Here is a 26,546-nt window from a genome sequence, read left to right as displayed (position 1 = left end):
TCCCTCGTAACTGGACATAAACCAATTACGTCACCCTCAGTAATTCTAAGAGTCACTGCTGTACAAGGTGTACTCTAAACCTCTGCAGATGGTACACAAGGCCTTTTATAATCAAGTTTTACCAACAGTTTCTGCGCCTCATTTCTCCTGCCTCCAGATATGCTTGAACCAAACACACAATTCACTGTCATGCTGTTCTCCCACCACGCATCCCTACTCTCTGGCAATGTCCCTTATTCTTCACTTGTAGTCTGGAGAAAGCATTGCATTTTTCTGTTCTCCTCGGGGACCTCTTCCCTTACACTCCCATGTATCCTATACTTCCCTCCATTGTAGCAGCTGGCTATAGCAGTCGGCATGGAAATCTTTGTGAAGAATAACTGGTTGAAATCAGCTACCCATTTAAGGTTTTTAAATAAGTTATGGTTTCTGCAATCATCAAACAGATCACTCTTTTTTCCTTTTGAGTTCCCATTCAGTAAGTCAGTGTTAAAGCAATCAAGCTAATGAAAATATCCCACCTATACAGGCGTATCTTGGAGATATTGGGGGTCTGGTTTCAGACCACCGCAATAAAGTGAGTATTGCAATAAAGCAAGTTGTAATCTTTTTCCTGGTAGAGTGACTTGCCTTCAATTTGTAAAAATCACAACATCATCTATAAAACACAATAAAACAAGGTATGCCTGTATTTTAAGAACTCTATTACTATATATTACTCAAATGTAACAAATAAAAGCAGCTATCTAAAGCCTTGAGCCTTGCATTGATAAACCATGTTTTTTTCTAAGAATAGTTTATAATCCATCTTGAATTTTTCTTTACAAAAGGAGTAATATATGAAAATAAAAATACATGAAAACCAGACCATGAGAAAACATACTATGGTTGTGAGTGATGGCTTTATATTCTGTCTTTAAATCCTGAGATTAGCTCTTTGGAACAGATGAGTCACAGATGTAAAAAGAAATAGAGAAGTGCTGATTACTTTCCTATGATTTTCCCAAAAGGAAAACAAAACAAAAAGTAATTTTTAAGGAATAGTTAAAGACTGCATCGGGTAATCGAAAACAGAAAATTAATAAGAGAATTTACATAGAGGTCTAAACCCTGGAGCCATATTAGAATCACTGACGTAGGAAATTTTAACCACCACCTATGCCCCAGGCTTCACCTGGGAGAGATTTGATATAATGGGTCAGGAACGGGTACCATCCTCAGAATTTTTCAAAGTCCCCCAGGGGATTCCGCTGTGCTGTCAGGTTAGAGAGCCAATGACTCACCACCTTCCCTACCACAGCAAAGCCTATGTTTCAAAAAGCATTGCAATAAACTCTTTCCAATCAACGTTACTTCTTTCCCATGAAGGAAAAAAAGAAAATGAACATTGTCAACTGGAAAATGTTAATAACAATTAACAGTTATACAGGAATTATGTGTCAAGTAAGAGCTTCTAATACATTGACCTTTTTATTCCTTACAATGGCTGTATAAAGTTGGCACTATTTTATGCTATTTTGTATCTGTAAAAATAGCTAACAGTTACAGAGAACACTTAACACTGCCAGATATTATTCTGAGTGCTGCTATCCACATTGACTCACTTAACCTTCATAAGAGTTCTGTGAAGTTAAGTACTATTATTATATCCATTCGATAGATAAGGAAACTAAGACACAGAGAAAAATAACTTGTCCAAAGAGCTGGAATTTGAAACTAGGCAGTCTAATTTAAGACTTAATTAAAAAAAAAATCCTAATGATCTGTGCTATACAATAGACACAAAATATATTGATATGCAATAAAATTACTACACGTGTCTTTATTTTTCTCCTCTTCAGAAAACAGTAATACAAACAAAGAGAAAGATACTCCTTTAACAAAACTAAAATAAGAATCATTTGATCCTAGTTCCGAGACAGGTACCACTGTTGGATCCAACTGGAGCCTTCATGACTTAGAACGAAAAATAAGAATGAAGAAGGATGACAGAGACAGAAAACCCAATTCTGTATCAGTGGCAGCAAGAGCTTGGTTGGAAATCTGACTCCTCCTCCCTGCGAGCTCCATGAGGACAAGCAAGGTCTGTGTGTTCACTGCTGATAGAAAGTACTCGGTAAATATATTTGAGCCAATGATATTAGCTGGCTACATAAGCTGTAAGATGACTTAATTCTAAGGCGTACTATTTTCAATGTAACTCCATTTTTTTTCATATTTTAACTTACTCATCATGTATACTAAGCATACTTATATTCAATAAAATTTATTTCTATATAATGAAACATGATTAAAATATAGTTTTTTCATTAAAATGCTGATCTTTCCATATTTTAATCTGTGCAAGCAAATTTTACCATAACTTAAATATATATTTATATATGAATTTAATAAATATATAATTGATTCTATAATTTATATAATACTTATATAATTATATAAGTATAATTATTAAGTTAGTAATGAACTCAATTGCTAGGTAACCACACTGCTAACACGAGGCCAAGTCGTTAGGGACTGATTCTCTCAGGCCCATGTATTCCTCAGGTGGGGTGGCCATCTTGTCCCTGATCTGGTTTGATTCTTCCATTTGTAGCTGGTATCTCTACCCTCTTGATTAGCAAAGCACAATCATACATCTACCCTTAACCAACGACACAGTAGCTGTACTCTTGGTTCTCACCAGAGAATATTCTTAACTCAAATTTCCCGTTGGCCTAATATAAAACATTTGAGTGAGAAGTAATATCCATGGAGGGCTCTCTGAAGAGTATTCTAAATTTTAAAATAAAATCAAGCAAGGTACCAAACAATGGTGCACTTAACCACCATAGCATTGACTCCAGGTAGAACTTCTCCTGCAGAACTGCCCTGTGTATTACAGTCCTGGCTTATATTCAGGGGATTTATAAGAAACCCCCTTGCAAATGGTGCTATTCCACTTATCACAGAAGTGATGCTAAGTATGTAATCCCTCAGAGCCCTGTCTGTTCTGTGGGGAAGATTTCTCTCAGGTCTCCGTGTCATGATAAGTTAGGCGTTAGGGTTTTCTTTAATGCCAGGAAAACAAGAGCCCAACATGTACTTTTACAACTTTTTTTCCTTATTTTTCTACACATTTTCCTCTTGTTTCTTCATGTTTTAATTTTATTTTATTGTACATTACTTTTATTCATATGTGTATTTCTTTAATCCATCTACAATAAAAATAAATAAAACTGAAAGGGATAATAAAAAGTTCACATACCATTGACTGTGAAGAATGAGGGACGTGGCTTTCAAAATTATAAATGGTGAATAAAGATTTTAAAGTCACAAAAAGCTAAGAAATCCATTTCATTTATTAGTTCATACGAAAACAGTGCCTGCTGAATTTTTTTAAAAATATATTCTTTTGATTCACTTAATTTAGAAACTTATAACATTCTTATTGTACTATAAATATCCAACACTGTTTCGAAACAGGGTAACATTAAATGTTATGTCATGACTCAAACTGATTTATATGCAGTTAAGACTTAACAAGGGTATTGTACCCTTAACGAGGGACAGTAAATAAAGAGAACATTAGAATTCTAAAGGACTATAAGCCCTCAATTTTTCAGTTAGGTTTCCCTATTGTTCATCAATATCAAATGATTCATATGAATCAAGGCCCTGATTATTTTTATGTTATTAAAAATATCTTACTAAAAGTTTTTTTGTTATCAAATATCTTATTAAAAGTTATAACTTTGTGCAAAAGAAATAACACACTATAATTAAGGTAAAACTCAATATAGTTATATGATAGAACACATTTCTTTGTATGTTGAGCACAAATTCACTAGGTAGAAAAGAGACTGAAATAAATGTTTCTCAAAAGAGCTTTTTGCAGACCAAGACAAAGAAAGTGGAAGTAGAAAGAAAATTGACTTGGAATTTTTTCAGGAAATTAAAATACTTATGCTCAGTTAAAGAGAAAGAATATCCAAAATTTCTTAACTAATATGAGCATTTATGTTATCATGGAGCTGTTTAAATTGCATGGAAACATTATCCAAACTTAACATTCACAACTGTTGAAAACCATCTTCTTGGAAAGCATACATTGTCACGATTCAAATGATCAATGCATCAGTTAACAATAAAAATAAACTAGCTAAGACTACAAAATATGGAAAAGCAATATCATGTTTCTCCTTCAATTCGTAATGCAATTTAATTTGTACAAAAAAGAAAGCATGTGGCAGAAAAGAAATTTCCAAAAACACCAAAAAAAAAATCAAAGCAGGCGCAGAGTAGATAAACACTGTGCCTTTGTCCTTCCGTGAACACATTAAAATTACAGCTAAATTACAGAACAATCAACATAGAGAACTATCTGAAGTCTGGCTAAACAGAAGTTTTATAACTAAGTATATAAAGAAGAAGTCATGTTGAGATTGGTAGGAGAGGTGGAGATGCAAAATGGACTGACCCCAAACCTCTGTGTAGTGTTTGAGAATCAGGAGGGATATCTTGGCCATGGAGGTTCCCCCCAGAGGAGTGAGGGATCCCAGGCCCACACCAGGCTCCTCAGCCTGGAGTACTGGTGCTGGGAAGAGGAGCCCCCACACCTGGCTTTGAAAAACAGTGGGGATTCCGATCATCTGGATGGGACAGAAGGCTACGAGATACCCAGACATCCTCTTAAACAGCCAATACACCGACCTTCTCATTCTCTGTCACTCACCCTGGGCTCTGGTGGAGGGACAGTGACTCAGAGGGTTTCGGGCATACAGGGGATAGACTGAGGTGTGTGGCTTTGTGGCAAGGACTGGAGGAGAGTCACCATTTTCCCTGTGTGGGATCCTTCCCCCAGGCAGGTGGCAGATAGGCCTCATCTTTCCTGTGTTGAGCCCTCCCACACCATGGCCAAATCTGAATCAGAATTGGTCTGGTGAGCTCTGCTGGGAACTTGCCTCACCCAACTCCCCCAACACTACAGGCACTTCTTCTCGAGCAGCCAGCCCTGCCCACATTGCACTCTTTCTTAAAAAACTACCAAACTATCAGAGTTTACGGAAGCCATGTGGGTGGCGACTGACCTCGGTGTGCTCTGAGACTTCTGCTGAGTAGCTCCAGGCTCAGCACTGGCACCAACAAGAATCTACATTAACCTGGTAACCACAACACTTCCCACTCTAGTGACTCCCTGAGACCCTGCCTTATTCAACTCATGTACCACATTAGGCTTGATCAGGGGCTGAACCTTAAGGGAGCTGACAGGTGGCAACAGACCGCAGGGTGTCCTGGATTTTTGTGGAGTTACCCCAGGCCCAGTATTGGTTCACAGTGTGGCCTCTCCCACATGCCTCCAGGGTGAGCACAGGCAACGAACAATCATGAATCGTTTTGTAGCTCCTACCAGGTAGTCCCCCATAGGTCACAGGCTGTGGGTGACCTGGGCCTGCACCAGATACCCTCTCAAGAGGCCCCAGAACCACCATACTTGGAAGTTGGCTTCAAACCAGAGTAGAGCACTGTCCAATTAACCCCAAAAGTACCACGCACAAAAGGTGGTCTCAACAGGCACCAGAGCCCTCTGGGGTGAATCCCACTCCATGGGGTAAGGCCTCCCTCACAGCATCCCATAAGCTATGGATGTGGCCAAACCCCACAGCCAGTCAGCTTGAGGGCCAGTCCCACCTACTGATGTGCCAATAGCAATCAAGGCTCAACTATAACAGGAGGGCACATACAACGCACACAAGGGACACTCCTAGAGCACTGGGAGTAGGTGACCAGGGAGACTGTGCCCGGACCCCACAGGGCACCTACTACATAAGGCCACCCGACCAAGACTGAGAAACACAATAGATCTACCTAATACATAGAAACAAACAGAGAGAGGCAGCCAAAATGAGGAAACAAAGAACTACATCCCAAATGAAAGAACAGGAGAAAACTCCAGGAAAAAAACTATACAAAATGGAGACAAATGACCTACCAGAGATGGAGTTCAAAACAATGCTTATAAGGATGCTCGAGAAGCTTAATGAGAACTTCAGCACAGAGATAGCAAGCATAAAAAAGGACATAGAAATCATAAAAAAGAACCAGTCAGAAGTGAAGAATACAATAACTGAAATGAAGACCGCACTAGAAGGAATCACCAGCAGACTAGATGAAGTAGAGGACTGAATCAGTGATTTGCAAGACAAGGCAGCAGAAAACATCCAATCGAAACAGCAAAAAGAATTTTAAAAAAATGAGGAGAGTTTAAGAGACCTCTGGGACAACATCAAGCATAACAACATTTGCATCACAGGGGTACCAGAAAGAGAAGAAAGAAAGCAAGGGATTGAGAACCTCTTTGAAAAAATAATGACTTCCCTAACCTGGCAAAGGAAATAAACATACAAGTCCAGGAAGTGGAGAGTCCCAAACAAGATGAACCCCAACAGGCCCACACCAAGACACATTACAATTAAAATGGCAAAGGTTAAGGACAAAAAGAGAATCCGAAAACAGCAAGAGAAAGGCAACTCGTAACATATAAGGGCTCCCGTAAGATTGTCAGCTGATTTCTCAACTGAAAATTTGCAGGCCAGAAGGGACTGGCACAAAATATTCGACATGATGAAAAGCAAGGACCTATAACCAAGGGTACTATATCCAGCAAGGCTATCACTTAAAATCAAAGGACAGATAAAGACCTTCCCAGACAAGAAAGAGCTAAAGGACTTCATCACCACCAAACCAGTATTACAAGGAATGTAAGAGGGACTTAAGATGGGAAAAAAAAAAAAAAGATCACAATTATGAATAATAAAATGGCAATAGCTACATATCTATTAACAATTACTTTCAGTGTAAATGGATTCAATGCTCTAATCAAAAGACACAGGAGGGCTGAATGGGTAACAAAATAAAACCCATACATATGCTGCCTACAAGAGACTCACTTCAGATTGAAAGACGCAGACGGAAAGTAAAGGGATAGAAAAAGCTATTTCATAAAAACGGAAACAAAAAACACACACAAAAAAGCTGGGGTAACACTACTTATAGCAGACAAAACAGACTTTAAAACAAAGGCTATGACAAGAGACAAAGAAGGACCCAGTAATCCCACTTTTGCGTATTTATCAGAAGATACCCAAAACGCTACTTCAAGGGGATGTGTGCATCCATATGTTCATTGCAGAATTGTTTACAATGGTCAAGATGTGGAAGCAGCCTGGGTGTCCATCGATGGAAGAACTAATAAACAGGAGGTGGTACATACATACAATGGAATATTGCTGGGACATGGAAGGGAATGGGTTCTTGCCAACTGTAGTGGCAGGGATGGATCTGGAGGGTATTGTGCTGAGTGGAGTGTCAGACAGAGAAAGACAGATGCAATGTGATTTCACTTATATAAGGAATCCAAAGAACAGAATAAGCAAACAAACAAACAAAAAAAACCAGAAACAAACTCATAGATACAGAAAACATTTTGATGATTGCCAGATGGGAGGGGTGTTAGAGGTTTGGATGAAAAAAAGGGAAGGGATTAAGAAGTACAAGTTGGTTGTTAAAAAGTAGTTATGGGGATGTAGGATATAGCATAAGGAATATAGTCAACAATATTGTAATATTGTTAATATGTATGTTGTCAGATGGTACTAGATTTCTTGGGGTAATAGATGAGAGGGGTTTGGAGGGCAGCGTGAACAAGAGGAAGGGATTAAGAAGTACAAACTGGTAGTCATGGGGATGTAAAGTAAAGCATAGGGAATATAGTCAATAATATGGTAATGACTATGCATAGTGCCAGGTGGGTACTAGACTAGTTAGGAGGATCGTTTCGTAAATTATATAAATGTCTAACCACTATGCTGTACACCTGAAATTAATATTGAAGGTCAACTGTAATTTAAAATTAAAAGGGGGGGAAGTGAAGTCGAATAAGAGGTCTAAATTTCCAGGTATAAAACAAATAAATCATGGAATTGTAATATATAGCATAGAGAATATAGTCCATAATATTGTGATAGCAGCATTGTACAGTGTCACATGGTTGCTGGACCTAAGATGGTGATCCCTTCTTTAGGTATATAAGTGTTGAAAAACTATGGTGCATACCTGAAACTAATATGATGTTGTATGTTAGCGGTATTTTGATAAAAATCTTTTAAAAAATCAAGGCATGATGATTTCATCTGACAAGTGGAATGGGGGTGGGAAAGTAGGTGTGAGAAGCTTATTGCCTTTAGTTAAGTTAAGAACTAAATATGACTGAATCTGAATCAAGAAAAGATTTTTGAAAGCCTGAATTTCAGATCGAAATTCCAGAGTTACACTTTTCCACAGATATTAATATACCTTTTGGGCATAAGCCATGGTCATGATACAGTAAAATTGGCAATACAGGAGAGGGAAGCCCCTAAGTATTAGGAAAAAGCTAAGAATGATATGCCCTACAAGAATGGCACAGGTATTTGAACCTTACTGGTTATGTTATGAAGAACTTAGATGTAGTTAAATTTGTTATGGTGCAGCTCTCTGGTATTACAAGCCCAGGGAAATATTTCCAGAACATACCCTTTTGTGAAAAAATGTAATTTTCTACGGTGCTTACAGCCTTTAAGGGGCCAAGATTAGACATAAGACATTCTGGCGTGAACTTAACTCTTTAAAGAATCTAAGAAAAATCTGTTTAGTCATAATAAGTGGATTTTTAAATCCATAGAGAAATATTTTTCTCAACATGGAGCTATGTTATCTTGGAAATAACATTTAATTAGATGAAATAAAAATATGTATTCTTTGGTTCCATTTAACTGCAAATATCATAAAGATAAATTCAAACTATTCTAAAAATGACCCTTAGACAGATGAAATGCAAAACTCCTTCAAAGAGACAAAGAGACAAGACTTACTGAAATTAAAATGATATTAATGCTTAAATATAAGTGACTTTACTAAAACAAACAAAAAACCCCCGGAACTTCTAACTCTGCTAAGAATCAGGCTGAAAATGAACTACATAAACATGTACATTTATGTTCTAGTTATTTAGTAAAAATATACCTATAACAAAGTATACCTATATTATATAATACACAATTCTAATAGCCACGTTTGAAAAAAAATTAATTCTTCTGAAAATTAAAGTATTTAAAGTACACATCTCCTTCTCACTGGAAAACTACTTCATTTTCTAGAGATATTTTAATGAAATTTGCAACATCTGGATTAGCTGGTTCAAGACTCTTACGCCTACCTGGGCCAATTAAAGTAAAATAAACATGCAAGGAGAATTAAACATGCATGGAGTTAAACGTCAAAATAAATGTGGAAGGAGAGCCTGGTGGACAAGAGGATATGACAGTGACTGAAGACTGCTTGCCTCTGTTAAAGGCATCAAAAAACAAAAACAAAAAACCTTAAAACACTCCATGTGCCAAACAATGTTCAAGAGCCATATGCAGCCTCCCAAGCTGCCAGACTGCAGCTCAGATAACTAGAAAAACAGTAGCCAAGATAGAGCTCAACCAAAAATACGAACTTGGCCCACAGTAGATGCCAATAAACTCTAACACTGAGTGAATAGAATAAGTTTTGACAAACATGCTTCAGTGAGTAATTTTACTGATACAATTTGAGGTATAAATGAGTATAGCAGCAACCCATTACATTCCTTGATTAGTAATATCTGCTGTATGTCCTTGAAAACTATGTTTCTACTCTTCAGGTGGGGAAGGGAGAATCTCGATTCTGACTCTCCAATGGTCTCAGGCACGCGGAGAACCAGGCTGTCTGAAGCTCACGTCTTTACTCAGAAGAGGTCAAGCCCTTCCTTGTCCCTAAGTGTGATCTGGTACACATTCTGTGATCTCTTGGCATATCAGGATTGGCCTGTGACGAGCACGTTAATGCACCGTGAACCTGATGAGAAGCAGTGCATATCAACATGGCATTTGTAATTTATGTATCATTAAAGACAGAAGAAAAATGGAAAAGTGGGTGGAGATGATGAAGAGGGAAACAGAGCAAAAGGCTAACGGGCAGACCACCAGGATCTTACAGCGAGAAAGAACTGAAGCTATACATCATTTCCTGAAACACCTGAGGAACTTGAAGGAGGTTCCAGCTGGCATGAGAGACAAGTTCCTGGGTGGTCGTGTGAGCTGACTGCAGAACGGGATACTACAGACTTACTTTCCTGCCGAAAATTCTACAGAAACTCAGAAAGAGAGACTACTGTTTTGGCAACTAATGTAAAAATCTATACAGTAATAATTTTTTAATGTAGATAGTCTGATTTGCTTGATAGTCCTTAAATATGTATACTAATCACTTGTTAAATAGGATTTTCCACATTGTCTCAAGATCAGTTATTTAATATGATGTTTAAAGACTGAAGAAAATATTTGTAATGCATGTTTTTGACAGGATTCCATATTTTATAGTAAGTTTTACTGATATTGAATTCCTTACACTTCTAAAATACTGAAACATCTTGGTTTCTTATTCTTTGTCAAAAAAGTTTAATCTTGGATTCTTTAACTGAAAAAAAATTTAGTTTATTTATAGTTTGACTCTGGATATAGACACATCACTCATTACTAATAATTATTAAACTAATAAAACCAATGAATCCATGTTATATATAACATAGTACATGACCTACTCAGCATTATAACAATAATAGCTAACATCTACTGACAATTTACTATGTGCTAGCCAATGTATTAAGGGTTTTACTTGGATCCTTTCAGCATTTCACTTCATCTTCCCTAACATCTGAGGTAGACACTGTTATAATCTCCATTTTCAGCTGAATTAAACAAGGCTCAGAGAAGTAACTTACAAAAAAACAATGAGACTAATAAGTAGTAGAGTAGTGACTCAAATCCAAATTCAAGTTCATATTCTTTCTCAATATTATGCTTAATTTTATATACAACACAGAGAAAGTAGATGTTAATTGAACAGTAAAGAAGAATACTAGAAGATTTCTGTTACATAAAAAATGTTATATTCAAGAAAAGCTACACAATCTATGTATTTTAATATTTTTGTCCAATTCTCTTCCTACAAGATCTGCAAGCCTGTTCATCATTTTTTCTAAGATATTGCATCATGAACGTTCTATCTATTCAAACTCAAAAATTGTGAATATGTGTCTGTAACAGTGCTCCTAACTCTACAAGAACTTTAATTAGGAGGAAAAGCCAAACAAAACCCTGAAATCCATGAAAGATACAGATATATAAAATTCAAAATCTTAAGCAAGTTCTGTCACAGATGGTTCTTTTAAAAAAAATATGTAAACAAAATTACCGATCAATTTCATAACTCGTTCTACGGCCAGATGTAAAATCTCACCTTTATTCAGGATGCCAGCCCAGAGTAGAATAAATTTTTCCATATCATGTGAACACTAGCATAGACTGACATCTTTTCAACAACCTAAAATCCAAACTGGAAAGGCTTAGTTTGGCTGTGCCCCAACTGAAGTACTCTGGGGTCTTGTGAAACATAGAACACACCCTAATATTAAAATACTCAGATACAATTGTATACTTAGCTTTCCTAAATTTATTAACAGATGCTGTTTCATATATTCCTTGGTAATATAATTTTCCATCATTCTTTTAAATAAGATGTAGAGGCTGTGTATTAGGATTAAATCAATGCCTCCTCTAAAATAGATATTGCTTAAATAGCACCTTTAAATTCCAAAACAAAACAAATTCTATATAATTGTTTCACAAAACATAAAGTCAACATTCTGAAACAGTATTCCTTTAGAAAACAGTATTTTCTACTTCTAGGAAATATGTAGGAATGTTTGTTTTCACACAGATTCTGGAATCAGTGATGGACAAGTGTCAATCTAAAATTCAAATGTATTGTGAGAAGTTAATAAAAAATGTAGTGACTATGAAGTGACATCCTACAAGACTTGGAGTCCCTTTTGTTTGTCTCATGTTTTATGTCAGCTAATGAAAATATCTAGGATTCCACTTTTTCTAACAGAGAGGGTACAGGTCTATGATAACTCCCCTTCAATTCAACCAGAACAAATGCCTGTATTATACATAAAATATTAAATCAGTTCTTCAGCATTAAGATCACTTGAGCATATTTTACTCTCATGAACATGAATGGGTAGACTGTTATGTGAAGATTGTAGCAGAAGCAATGAAAACCTAACAGGAGGGACTTTTAAACAAAAGGTATGTTAAACCTTTGTGATGTTAAAGCAGCAGGGTATCACACAAAACAATTATTTTCAATCTTTGTTTTAAAGTATGGATGATTCTTTTATTCATCCATACAGAATAAAAGTCTGCAAAAGAATATCTTCATGTAAACAAAACCAACTGGATGTATTTTCTGTATTAATATTTATTTTTTGCCTTCCAGTTAGTTTTATATTAAATGGAGAGAAACAAATATTTTCACTGAATTTATTCTAAAGTATCTATTTTTAAACTATAATGTGCTTGCATAAATTTTTATTCTAAAAGGTAAGATAGTTTTATAAAAGAAAAATTACTATTTTTCTTAACAAAAGCAAGGATTTTAAATTTGCATAGTACCTCTTTCAAATAACTAGTTAGCAAATAATTTTTACTTTCTGTAATAAATATAAGAAGTATTTCCCCAAAGTGTAAATACCACAAATTACAAAAAAAGAAAGCAAAATTAACAAAAGTGAGATTATACTTCTAAAAGAAAAATGAGTGGGACTGTCTCATCTTGAGGTATGATGACATCACAGGGAACATATTTACATAAAATGTTTCTTCTATACGACAGGACATGAAAATTTGGAAAAAAGTAAGTAAATGAGTTGTTATAATTTACAAAGGTGTGCATTGGGTAGCTAAAATATATTCAACTCCAACAGCCTGAAAACCAAACTATACTGAAAACTGCGATACACTATTTAACTGTTAAGTCAATTTTTCTTTTACCTGAAAGAAAAAACAAGATTTTCTTTCAGAAAAACTATTTTAAATAAAATTGTACTTCATTTCAAAACCCATTTCTGAAGGAAAAAAAATCTCAGTATTTCATAAAACTAATCACTGCAATTACACAACAGTTCCTAATTCAGATGATTTAAATAATCATTGCTGTTCAGAAAATGGAATGAGAGCAGACATAAACAACTTTTAGGGAACCAGTCAAAATACCAAGCAGTTACTTAACATCTTCAGAACCATTCGTTTTTCCAGATAATTGATTTCTTTGAAAATGTTGTGAATGAATCTATCATAAGTGATATAGTATGAGTTGACTCTTCCTTTGCTTTAAAAAAATACGTTAAATTTCCACATGAAAATCTTCAAAGAAACGTCAGATTTTTAACTATTTGAAAACATACACATGCAATTACATGCCTACCCAAAACAGCAACAAAAACAACAAAGTATCCAATGCTAAAAGCTACAGCCCAAGAAAATAAAATTAGTCCTCTTGTTAATGATAGCAAAAAAAGCAAATAAAGCGGGATAGCATCTTTCAGAGACATGGGCATATTTATTTATAGGCTGCTGATTCAAGTTAAGGTGGCCAAACTAATAAGAAAGCCTCAGACAGGTCAGAGTTCTAATAAGGAAGATATGTCCCACCATTATCCTGCATCCATAACCAGCTGCTATCATTTTCAAGCAAATAAAAAGATACAGAGAGAATAAACAGAATCACTGGCCCAAACTGTAAGCTGGCACCCACCTATAATATGGGAACACTTGCATCATAGCTCAAGTCTTACCTCATACGACCAGACACACTGAGTCCCACCAAAACGTCGAACACATCTTCCTACTTCCACATCCTCATGCGTCGTGTACATTTCTCTGAGGCATTCACCAATATGCGGCACCATCCTCCTGAGAACCTCTCGACTGAAGATCATGCCAGGTCCCCCCATGCAGAAGTTCTCCCCAGGCTCCAGCCCCAGCTTTCCCAGCTCTTCAATGTTCCCCAGGCCAGTCTGGCCCAGGTAGAGGGGCTTGCTGCTATTCAGTGATCTCAGAAACTCTTCTAGCTTGTCTCCTACAAAGAGAAAGGCGACAATCATTCCTCTTCCTGATTTCATGATCATTTATGGGTACAAAGTAAGGGACAGAACTTCTCATATTGTGTGTAAACTCCCCATGAGTCTTATGCAATTATAAAGAAGAAAAATCTCTGAATATTCTATTGTAAAAACATTAATTTATAGTTTATTAATTAAATCATAATAAAATGTTATCAACCTTCTAGTCAAGGTCTCTGGAAAACCTTAATAATTCTTAAATCAACAGATTTTTTTAAAGGTGAAATAATGATAGGGAGATTAAGGAGGTTTCTTAGCATGTTTGAAGTAATGTTAAAATTCCCAGAAATAGAATATTAAATATTAATATACAGCATTGATTGGCAGACTGTTAATATCCAATAATTATTTTTTCCTGACCATTGATTTAGTTTACTGTTTTGTTCTTAATGTGTCTTGAAATTTAACTTTGGAACTTTGAAGGGCATCCATGTAGAAAAAAATAAACATGTATTACAAATTAAAGAACATAATTGGTTTACTTATACTTTGTGAGTTCATCAGGAAAGTCAATTTAAAAATGAAAATGTATAGCTCTATAGCTAACACAGTTCAAAAGCATTTGTTATTCTACAAGCTGACACACTGGAGTAAGTAGTCAGCTTCTTTATAATCCCAGTCAGCATCTTTACTATCATTTTTGATGAGCACAGCATCTGTAGTCATTATCTTGATGCCATGCCACGCCCCTTGGGTCTCAATGAGTTTCAGCTATTATTGGGTTCTTAACATAAAATGCATTTCATTCTTAACAGAAATAGAAAGAATATAGCATTTCAATGTTCTGCAGGGCAATCTTTCAAAGCATTAAGACAAATGTTTGTTTTTCCACGAGTCCCGTGAAAGGTACTACTACCTGAATCAGGAGAAAGCAATGAGGCTTCAAATAGAGGCAGAAACTAAGGAAGGGCTGCCCCCCTTTGACCAAGAAGCTAGGGAGCCTGGGAGGCACAGGGAGACCTCCTTCCAGACAGCCCTGCTACTTCCCTTGCGTCCCTCTCCATCTCCGCAGTAGGCTGGACTGGAAAGATTTACTCCTGCTCTAAGGAACTTCTCTCCAGCTGAGTTTAGAAATCTCTGGCCAGAGCCACCCACACTCAGGGTGAAGGACCACGCCTCTTTAAAAAGCTGACAAAGTTTTCTCATGCTGTGGCTGCGCTTAGTTTGGGGGACCTCCAGCCTTTGCTTATCGCCGCAGCCACCAAGATGGGCTGGAAAGGATCCATACTAGTGTGTGCTAACACAGCTTGGAGCTAGCTCCTCGGCTCTGGATAATTCGCGGGCGCTGTCCCCTTCTTCCCCACCACCGATCCTGACAATACACTCATCGCCTAGCGGTTTTACGGAGGTGTGGCAAGGGGTGGGGGCGGCTTTTAGCGCAGCACTGAAGAGGCTGGAAGGAGTTGCGCTTGGAGCGGTGGGGGTGCTCAAGGACTCCCAACGTGTGGTGGGGCGTGGGAAAGGGAAGGAAACGCACAGCGAAGGGTCCGGGACAGCGAAGACGATTCCTCAGTCTCCCCAGTTCCGAAACTGCGCTAGATCCAGTTAAAACAAAAGGGTAGGAGAACAAAGCAAGAACACCGATCTCGAGACTGACTCGCCCGCGTCCCGGGTCTCCCCTTCCTCCACCGAGGACACGCCCCTCTGGGCATATGTGGGAACCTGTCACCACCCCAGGCTTTCAGAGCAGGGCCGAGTGGGACTAGCCTTTGGTTGAACCTCAAAGTCCCTGCCCTCACCTTCCCACGCGGTAAAGAGTAGGGACCACGCGCTGGGTAGAAACGAGACCAGCAAGTGTGAGGAAGGCGGATAAAGCCGTGCAGGTGTGAGGAGGGCCCAAACCGCAGCAGAGGAGGAGGAGCGGACTAAGAACGGTGGGAGGATGCAAGGGGTGGGCACGGCGGGCTGGGGGCTGCAGGAGCCCGGAGCACTCGCTGACAGAGATGCAGAGAGGGACCGGGCAGGGTTGGGGCTGGAAGCGGAGAAAGGAGGCGGGGAGGCGAGCAGGCGGGACAGCCGACGCTGGGAGGTCACCTTTGATGTAGACGTCGTCGTCGGCGCGCATGAACCACTCATACTTGTCCAGGTAGTGGTCGTGCATGTACTTGATCATCATGAAAGACTTTTTCTGGGGAGGATAGGAGTCGTCCACCCCCGGCAGCTCGATGACAGGCAGGGGTGGCGGGGGCTGGCCAAGCCCGGCGTTGGGGGGCTGCTGGCTGGAAAAGAACTCCACGCGGCCGGGGATGAAGCGCGCCCAGGTCCTCTGCGCCGCCAACGCGCGGCTGCCCAGGTACTTCTGCGCGGTCATCACCCCCACGTACAGGAAACCCCGGGGTCGGGAGCTCGGGGCAGCGGCGCCCCCGTCCCCGCTGCCGTTGTGGCTACTCCCCGGCCGGCCGCCGCGCCGTTGCCCAGCCGCGACCCCGTCGGACTCCTCGGGTTCCCCCTCCGCCACGGGGGCACCGGGGAGCCCCGTCGTGCCTTCGGGCTCGCGTCCTCGCCGCCGCTGCTGCAGCAGAGGTGGCTGCTGCCAGGGGCTGCTCCGAAAACTGGTCACCCCAGCCACTGCCTCAGGCAGCTGCGGCCCCTGGAGCTCCTGGAGCGCGGGGGGCGGCGACTGCTCCGGCCGCGGCTGGGGCTGGGGGAGCGGCTGCTGCACGCCGGGGCCGGCGGCCGAGCGGCCGTAGTAGGAGCAGAGGCTGGAGCCGCGTCTCTTCCTCTCGCTCAGCTCGGCCACTCTAGGGGCAATGAGCCAGGAGGCGGCGGTGAAGCCCAGCACCAGCCCCAACGCCACGCTCATCCACGGGCGGCGGGAGCGCACGGCCATCGCGGCTGCCCCGGCGCCGACGCTAGCGGAGCGGCTGCGGCGCTGCGCGCGGGTCTCCCGGCTCTGCCCGCCCCTCCTCCGTCCCAGCGCCCCCAGCCCCAGCCGCTGCCCGCCGCCCAGGCGCCGACGCCGGCTCGGGCGCGCAGCGCTCCCCGCTCCGCTCTGGGTCGGGGCTTCCAAGCGAGGGTCGGGAGTGAAACTTCTCCCGGCGGCGGCGGCGGCGGCGGCAGCGGCAGCGAGAGGAGCTGCAGGAGGAGGAGCGGCGGCGGCGGCGGCGGCAACGCGTCCGCTCCTCGGCTGCCACCCTGTCACAGGCGCGCCTGGTCCCTCCCTCCTCCCTCCGCCCGCCTCCCTCCTCACCGAGCCCCCGCCTCCGCTCCCCGCCCCCCGCTCCCCCCGCCGCGGGCTCCGGACTGGCCGGGAGGAGGAGCCACAAGCACCACCGCTGCCAGTCGCCGGGAAGCGCGGGCCGCGGTATTTCCCGGTGCCCTGCCCTCGGACGCCCCCCGTCCGCGCCTGGGGCCACAGCCGGCCTCCCCTCCGGAAGGAAACGATCCTTGTCGGGCCGCCTCCGGCTCCCCGCGCCCACGCCCCCTCGTCCCTCCTCCCGCGGCCCTTGCTCTGCGTCCCATTTCCCGTCCCGTCCCGCCCCTCCGCCAGCCTCGCAGCACCCGCGTCCGGGGGCTCCACTGCCCTCCTCCCGGCGCGCCGGCTCCACTGACCTCATCGGCGGGTCCCTGCGCCCCAGCGAGCGCGCGTGTCTCCCCCGGCCCACGGCCCGTTGCGTCCCGGCATGACCCTTCCCCATTCTGCCCCGCCCAAGTCCGCCCGCGCTGCTCTCCGCGTTTTCGGACCTTTTTGGGTTTCTCTCGCGGCGGCTACTCAGTGTCTCCATTCTCCACTCCTTGTCCCACTCACTGCTCAGGAAATCATCTGTCCAGTCCTAGCACCTCTCCGGCCAGACTTACTAACTCCCCGGTCCTACCTGTATCCTTCCCCACCTCTCCAAGAAGCACCATTGTCACACGGTGTCCTCTCCTAAGAAGATCTCAGAGAGCTGAAAATACCTATCCTGAAAGGCTGGGGGAGATCATGGTGAATAGGGGCCCAATCCCCAAAGAACACAAATATTCCATGTTCCCCACCTGTTGAGTTAGGAATAGTGGGCTGCCTGGTGGTCCCCTCCTCAGCTCTCCTACTGGTCTCTTGTCTAGAAGTGAGAACCACGAATCTGGAGGAAGACTGGCTCAGTAGGACTGGAAAAATGTGAAAAATTGTAGGACCAATACCCGGAGTATTCAAACTAAGAAAATTCTCCCCCCCTTAAGTGAACTTAATCAGAAAATATTATAGAAAATACCATTTTTTTTCTTGTCCATAAACCACTTTATTTTCTAAGGCAATGACAAGGAAATGTTTTATCCCGACGATTAGGGAGGCAAAATCTCCAGCAACAGAATTTCAAGAAAACTTAAGTTATATTGGCCAAAATCATTGAGTTACAGTACCTGAAGATATATGACATTTTGGAAAAGCGGGCATTTAACAATTCTCTCTCTCTCTCTCTCTCTCTCTCTCTCTCTCTCTCTCTCTCTCTCAATTGTGAATCTAACTAGTCTGAGGTGTAGTTGGCATCCCAAACTCTTTCCTCTTCTTCAAATGTCAGTCTTCTGTTTTGTACATCAAACGCAAAGGGATGGTATTGAATGGCAGTAGACATAGGGCTCCATCCAGCCAGGGGCTGGCAGCGTCCCTGGAACAGTAGGCCTGCCTGGAGCCCTTGGAGGAGTGGTTCTTTCCACACCAGTCACTGGCTGTGCATGAGCATGTCTGACTAAATGGTTCATCTGTGGACAGTGAAGCTCCTTTTCCACATCTAGGTCTTACCCAGAAACACTTGGGAGTACAGATTATTGGACTCTTTCTCAAAGTTTAATTTTCGTTAGAATACAACACTAATCAAGCAAACAGGTGCGTCCCAATTGAGAAATATATCTTCCCAAGGACATTTAAAACTTTCTGGAATTGTGCCGTTCAATAGAACTCTCCTTTAATGGAAATTATCTGTTCTGTCCAAAAAGCCATGCATGATTATTGAGCACTTGAAATGTAGCTAGTGTGATTGAGGAAATGAATTTTCAAATTTATTTAATTTTAATTAATCTGCATTGAAATAGCCTCATGTGGCTGGGGGCTGCCATGTTGGACAGCACATTGTCAGAGGAAATCCTTAAGTAGGTCCCATCACCTATGGTAAATCGTCAGGAGCAAATAGTCCAACTACACACCAGCATACTCTCCCCTGCAATATCCTGCCAGGCTTCATTCTAATGAGTGTCATCCATGTAGTTGATCTACAAAAATCATAAGTTCTCATTGGCCACAATTAACCCACTCATCAACTGTTACAACATTTCGGGAGAAAATTAACTCATTTGTTCTTTTATTTAACAAATAGGTGTTAGAGATTAAGCATCCGACAAGGTGGAAGGTTCTGAACATGGAAATGTCGACAAGACATTCCCTGCTACCTATCATGAAGTTTACAGTGCAGTGGAGAAGACAGACATTAAACACCACACTACAAAATGAATTACAGTGGTGGCAAATGATATGAAGGGAAAATGTAGAGTACATACTCTGAGGGAGTATTTATACAACCATCTAATTTAGTCTGGGAGTCAGGGAGGCACTTGGAGATACTGAAATAAAATGAGAAGTATTAAAACAATGTTATATGCTTGGCTAAGTGACCTTGGGAAAGTTATTTAAATTATCTGAGCTTTATATTTCTCATCTGTAAATACATTTTGTGAGAATTTATTAACATACTATATGTAAATGCCTGGCACAGTGTCTAGTTCATTATAGGCACTCAGCAAATGTTAGTTCTTCTCATTTTCCAATCCCTTCCTTTATAATAAAATCTCTTAGACATCATCTTACTTATGTTTTGTGATATTTTATCCTTTCATTTATTTAACCAATATTTATTTAATATCTACCCTAAGCCAGGCAGTATTCTAGAGAAACAGCAGGAAACGAAACGGGCAAAGCCCTTGACTTCATGGGGGTTATATTCTACTAAGGAGAGATTACCCCTATACATATATGCTGGGCTATAAGTGTTTTGAAAAAGATAGAGATAGTGGGTGTATACCCATGTTGGAGGCCATCTTAAATTGATTAGTCAGAGAAGTTCTTTCTGATCATTGTAGCAGAGGACAGAAGAAAGTGAGGAAACCAATCTTGAGGATATCTGAGGGATGACTTTCCAGGAAGAGGGAATAGCCAGTAGAAGGCTTGAAATAGACATGGTATACTGAGGACCAGCAAAGCGGCAAATGTGGGTTGGAAATAGGAGGGAGCTGGCAACTTGCCGATTATGTAGGCCAATAGAATTACAATGTGAGCTATAAATGCAAATGTAATTTAAATTTTTTTTGTAGCCACATTTTTTAAAAGGGTGAAATTAAATTTAATAATATATTTTATTCAACTCAATATATGCAAAATATTATCACAGCACACCTCAATTCAGACTAGCCACTTTCAAATGTTGCATAGACACATGTAACCAGGGTCTCCTATATTACACAGTGCATATTTTGAGACTTGAAGACATTTGTAAAGATTTTGGCTTTGATTCTGAGTGACAATGAAGGTGCTGAGTAGAGTGGTAGTGTGGTTTTTGTTTTATAAGGACCACTCTAGCTGCTACAGGAAGAAAAATACAAGATGGAGACAAGAGTGTAATCAGGGAAAACATTTAAAACATTATTGAAGCAACCCCATCGCTTTGGAATAGAAGAAAAGACAAATACCTTTTTCTTCTTCCCACACAGTGTCTGCACCTCTCCCTCCTTTGTAGTAAGTAGAAGCATTGGGAAAGTTTTCTCTATGAGTTTAATTTTATATTTATTGAGATTCCTCTAGCTATTTATTTGGTATTCCCCAAAGTCAGTGAAGTAATTTTCTCATACTCTAATTTTGATTATCCATAAGTTTTAGGGTAGGTTATTTTCTGGGAAATCCCTACCAAGGACTAAGCTTTTTACTAAAACAAAGAATAAAGTAATACATTCTAGGAAGAATTTAAGGGAAAAAAAAATATTTGAATAAGACGGTTGTAAAGGGACAGAGTTGTATGGAAATGCTATCATTGAAGAAAAGTAAACATAATAAATGCATACTAAAATATAGCCAGATCTGCATACTATATTGGAAGAGAAAATAGTGAAACATAGGCAAGTCTATAATAATATCACTGGCTGAAACTGTCAGATAGGATTGCTTTTCTTAGCTAAACAAAAATGTTTCAATAGTTATACTTTTAAACCACCTGATAAAATCTCCAAGAAGCACTTCAGTCGATTTTGAGAAAAACAACAAAACAAAAAGTTCTTAAAATAATGTTTCCAGAAAAAAGGGAAAAAATTGATTCCCTGTCCTCTTTAAATCCTTTACCAATTTCAAACATGTCCATATCTGACTACTGTAACACCTGAATCCTTTGTCCCTTCCTCTGAGCGGAAGCTGTGATTCACATTGAAGCAACTCTTGTAGGAGTGTGTCCCTGACTTTGGGATGACATTAATGTCAACCACCCCGAAACCAAGTCTGACACATGGTTGGACATTCAGCAGACTACCCTGAAGATACTACACTGAGTGTTTAAATTGACTGGAAAGAATTCGCAATAACTTTAAAATGACAGAAAGAGGTACACCGGAGTTTAAAAGGTGGGGATGCCATAGCTTAATCAGTTATGAAAGTGACCTAGGTAAATATTTAAATGTGTGGTTCCACACATGCTTTTGCCACAAGGTGTAAGCAAGTTTAGGCTAGTACTGACATTTGATAAAGTATTTTACTCTGATATTTAGAACGTTGTTTTTTTTTTTTTTTCCTTGACAGATTAAGGCTGAGTTGATTTCATTTGCGTGAAGCAACTGTGGCATCTAGTGGTTAATAATGATAATGTAATTCAGTTTGTTTCTAAGGGATAAATTTTGTTATAAAATATTTCAGACCTTGCCGGAAGATTGTAATCATACAGACATAATATGATAGCCATTTAATTATATTTTTATTTCCTCAGCAATACGCACAGGAGCGGATGATAGAGGTTCATATGCTGAAATACGAAACTAATTATTTAGAGTACGTTATAAGACTGTCAGTTTTAGAGGCAGATACTAATCTACCTTTAGTTTTTCAACGTGAAAATGTTGTAGTTAATTTTTTTTACACTGCCTGCGTATTTGCTGCTACTAAGGAATTATTAATTTCTTGTCTAGGTATGATAATGTTATTGTGGCTACGTTAAAAAAAAAGTCCTTATTTTTAGAAATATATGCTGAAGTGTTTCTACGAGGAGATGAATTGGTCTGATGTCTGAATTCAAATAATATGGGATTGAGGATGGTGCTGGTGGATGCTGATGTGGTGGGGCCTGACCAGATATTGGTGACTGTTGGGGCTGGGTGACTGTCCTCGAGCAGATTAGAAATTCTCTATAATAAAAAGGTTAAAGAACATATTTTTTGTTGTTGTTGTTTAAAATCAGCACACAATCAAGTTTTGTTTCCTATAGAATTATCTGACTAGGAGATGGTTCACATGTCCAAATCATCAATGCACTTTGAGAAGAAGAGAATGAGACTCCTGCTGTCACTTATGAAAGGGTCAACAGGTGACCATATCAGAATTAAAACTTCCCGTTCTTCCATTCCCCTTGGACTCCAATGACAGTCTCTTAGACATAAGCGAAATAGCCAATCAAGCTTTTACGGATAAAGAGGCACTGTTTTATGATGTGAGGATTTTTTTTTCTCTTTAAGTAGTAATAGTCTATGATTAGGCAGTGAGCTGCAAAATCTTCAGAGAGTTCCTAATCACCAATCTGAATTTATTCCAAAAAGGTTTTTTATTTTAATTTTCTCCTTTCACAACTCTCCTAAAATATTAATAAGCTCCAATTCAGTATTTTCTATCTTAGAAAAGTTAAAATGATTGTGTTACCTTTCTTCCTTTTCTTTAATTTTCAATCCCTGTTAATTTCTTTGTCTCTTTTCTTGTCCTACAGGTCACTGCTGTTGACAAGCAATATAACATAATCACATGTTTAATTAAAATATTTCTGGTCACCACATTTTAAAAAGTAAAAACAGGTCAAATTAATCTTAGTATACTTCATTTTATTTTATGCAATATATTCTGTTCTGACTATTAATTATTTTATTATTATTCGTTTCAGGCGTACAAAACAACATAATGATTAAAGGTTTACACCCCTCACAAAGTGATAACCCCAACAAGTCTACTACCGATTTGACACTGTACATAGCTATTACAATTGACTATTTATTCTTAAAACTCACTTTTTGATAACAGAGACAACTGGATTTCAGAACATTTTTAGGATTTGTTGTGCTGCTTTCTTAAGTATCAATATAAAAATATTTGCATTCTGAGATATACAAATATGATACATATGTATCTATGCATGCATATGTATACATACATATATATGTATATATGCGCATATATATGTATATATATATATGAAAAAGTCGAGAGGTGACCATATCAGAATTAAAATTTCCAATTCTTCCATTCCCCCTGGACTCCAATGATAGTCTTAGACATAAGCAAGATACCATATATATATATATATATATATACACACACACACACACACACACACACGTGGATACACACACACACACACACAAACATACACACACATATATATAGAGAGAGCACAAAAAATGTATACACATTTTAAGAAAGGAAAAAACTGTATTAAAATTGTAATACTCAACATATATCAATAACAAAATATGAATACAATTCATGTACATACATTTTTGGCACCCCCGGTATATAATAGCCACACTATCAGTACAGAATAAGCATAAGAGGAGAGATTAGGGGGTCTCTTTTTGTTATGCTTATTTTTATTAAATTTCAGGATATTTTACTAAGAAACAAGAGAGGTTAGATGTTACATCTCTCAACCCATTGTCATTGTACCTTGAGTGAGGCAGCTGCAGTTTATAATTCATTTTAAGGTATCTACATCCCATAGTGACACAGTCTTTCGATAGTCTTAAAAGTCAGATTTTATGCATTATAATGAAATATTAGCACTGGGAGTGTAGAACATTTTTTCTGTCTCTCTTCACATTTTTTTTTCTTTTTTTTTTTTAGTTTTGGAAAATATACTTATATTCTTATACTATTTATTCATGTTAATATATAGTAAGTTTGTTATTTCTATATGAGTTAATAAATTAATATTTTCTGATTTTTAATTTCTCACACAATAAATATTTGGGATTCTCATTAATTTATAAGACAACAAAGAGGTCGCAGGAACAAACATTTGAGAACACTGGTCTAAAGAAATGCCTTCATTTATCCTTTTCTTCCCCTGAAAATAGCACAGCAATTTTTTTTTAGGAAGAATAATCTAGAGTTAGGTTGTCTTGCTCCTCGTGGAACATTGACGCTAATAGTTTGGGATGACACGAGAGTGGTTCTCTTTGAATTTGCATTTTTGAAGCTTTGACATGTTTATAAGTATATTATTGCCTTTATTCTTTTAGATTCACACCTATTGCATTCTAGGAATCTGGTGCCTTTTTCTTTTTTATTTTCACAAACTGATATTAGAAGGGAATGGCAGGGATGAATCTTCTGAGACAAACAGTTTCAATCATTCAGACATTTTGGATTCTAATTTATGTCTTGTAACAAATTAGTATCTTTAACAAATTTGGGCGTATACTTTTCATTTTTATAAAAACAAACTGTAGGATAATATATTTTTATAAGGCTCGAACCACTTTGTCCTATTGTGCCAAAGAAATTCTTGAGTTGGAGTGTCATAAAATTTATTTGGAAAAAAGAAGATAACATTGCTATAGCAATAAAGTAGAAGGTATGCAATTATTTGCCTTTTGAAGCCAATTGGTGCTCTAGGAATAGACAGAATGCAAAATCCAGATAAAATTTATGTCAATTAATTGAAAAAGGCAAATCGGGTCCTATAAATGAAATAAATGGCCATTGTTTGGAAATTGCTATAAGAATATTGTTCAAGATGGAAAATATGAGTGTGTGTGTATGAGGGGGAGGGGTGGTGATACATTCTCTCATTGGGCCCTTGGGGCCTTATCTCTGAATCTTCAGTGGGCAAAAGTGGACTAGAAGACCAGCCTCAAGAAAGGAATATGAGCAAATGTCAGCCTCACAGCTGAGTGATTTCTCAGCAGTGCTTTCTGCTATCATCTCCCAACCAGGCACAGAGAGATTCAAACGAAGGCATGGCTGAGGCACACTCAAGAACTAAGGGGTGGAGCACGGCATTTTGAAGACTTTGCTGGAGTGCTGCTGCCTCCCACAGCCTCCACTCTACACCACGTTTTACCAGACGGCACTTCCCATATCTACCTTTACAGAAAGCAGACAGGAATAGCAACAGCTCCATCGGAATCAGATGAAAATTAAATTTAGGTTTTAGTATTAGCGGCATAGATCTGGGACTCCAGGACATGATACAGCCATCAGAACCAGAGCAAATCTTCTTATCAGCATACAGAACCCAACTGGCTATGACACCTTACAAGTAATTAAAACTTCAGCACCTACGTAGGTCAGTGTTTCTCAAAGCCGGATCCTCAGGACGCCAACATAAATATTTCTAATGTTTTAATGTGCGTAACTATTAATAGTAAACCTGGAATTCTTCTGAATCAGAATCCCTGGGGGTGAATCCACATTTAGAACAAGACAACTGAGTGATTCCTAAACACACTACAGTTTGTAACCTACCATTCTAATCTTCCTTGATAATTGGGATAATTCAAAGTCCTAAGAACATACATTAAACAGATTAGCTTAAAAAAAACTATTATACCCTTCTACCTGACATTTACCACCCTTACAAAACATGGATAGATCGCTACAATTCTTGGTTCTCCAGGCTAAAATTATAGAAGAACCCTCATTCACTTGGTATTTGCAAATTGAATGCATGTACATTTCTGTATATCTTGGTTTGGGTTCCCAAAGAAGCAGGCTGAGACAAGAATTTGAAAGCAAAGCAGTTTATTTGGAAAGTGATCTCAGGGGATACCGACAGGAGAGTGCAGAAATGAAAAGGAGAAGGAAGGAAACTAATAAAAGGAGGTGAATTGTGAAGTCAGTTACCACTGGAGATACCTGGAGTTTAATTACACTTGGAAAACTCTTATAGACTATGGACCTCAGATTCATCCAAGCTGAAGAGCAAAGAAGTTAGGTGTATTTACACTGTACCCGTCAGTCATGATTAAGAGCTGCTCCCCGGGGGACACAAATTCCCCAGCACTTCCAGCCTACCCCTTGCACGGTTAGAAAAAGCCTTTCAGCAGAGTTAAAGAGGCTGGTAGTTGGAAAATAGACCACTGGCAAGCACTAAAATGGAAAGGGTTAGGAGATGTGGGCAGGACTGGGACGGCCTCTGCTCTAACCCACACGTTGAAAGTAATGTTCACTGTCAAAGCCAGACTTAGACTTTCGATACTACAATAGACACAAACCATATGAGTAAGTAACCCTTAAAATTCCCTTTGGCTATTTTTTTAAAAAACATTT

General features: G+C 39.6%; 1 protein-coding gene across 1 annotated transcript in view; it reads right to left on the bottom strand.

Annotated features, from left to right (window-relative positions):
* Positions 1–17,206, bottom strand: part of CHSY3 (chondroitin sulfate synthase 3) — a 253,469-nt gene extending 236,263 nt beyond the window's left edge. The window contains exons 1-2 of the mRNA XM_033095710.1: positions 16,106–17,206; positions 13,745–14,028 (exon numbers count right to left, since the gene is read on the bottom strand). Of these exons, the coding sequence (XP_032951601.1) occupies positions 13,745–14,028; positions 16,106–16,901 (1,080 nt within the window). The 5' untranslated portion in view covers positions 16,902–17,206. The remainder of the gene's footprint in view (positions 1–13,744; positions 14,029–16,105) is intronic.
* Between the last annotated feature and the right edge of the window lie 9,340 nt (positions 17,207–26,546).

This window comes from Rhinolophus ferrumequinum, chromosome 24 (assembly GCF_004115265.2).
Source record: "Rhinolophus ferrumequinum isolate MPI-CBG mRhiFer1 chromosome 24, mRhiFer1_v1.p, whole genome shotgun sequence".
In the NCBI taxonomy this organism is placed as follows: domain Eukaryota; kingdom Metazoa; phylum Chordata; class Mammalia; order Chiroptera; family Rhinolophidae; genus Rhinolophus; species Rhinolophus ferrumequinum.
This window is presented reverse-complemented; position numbering and strand designations above follow the sequence as displayed.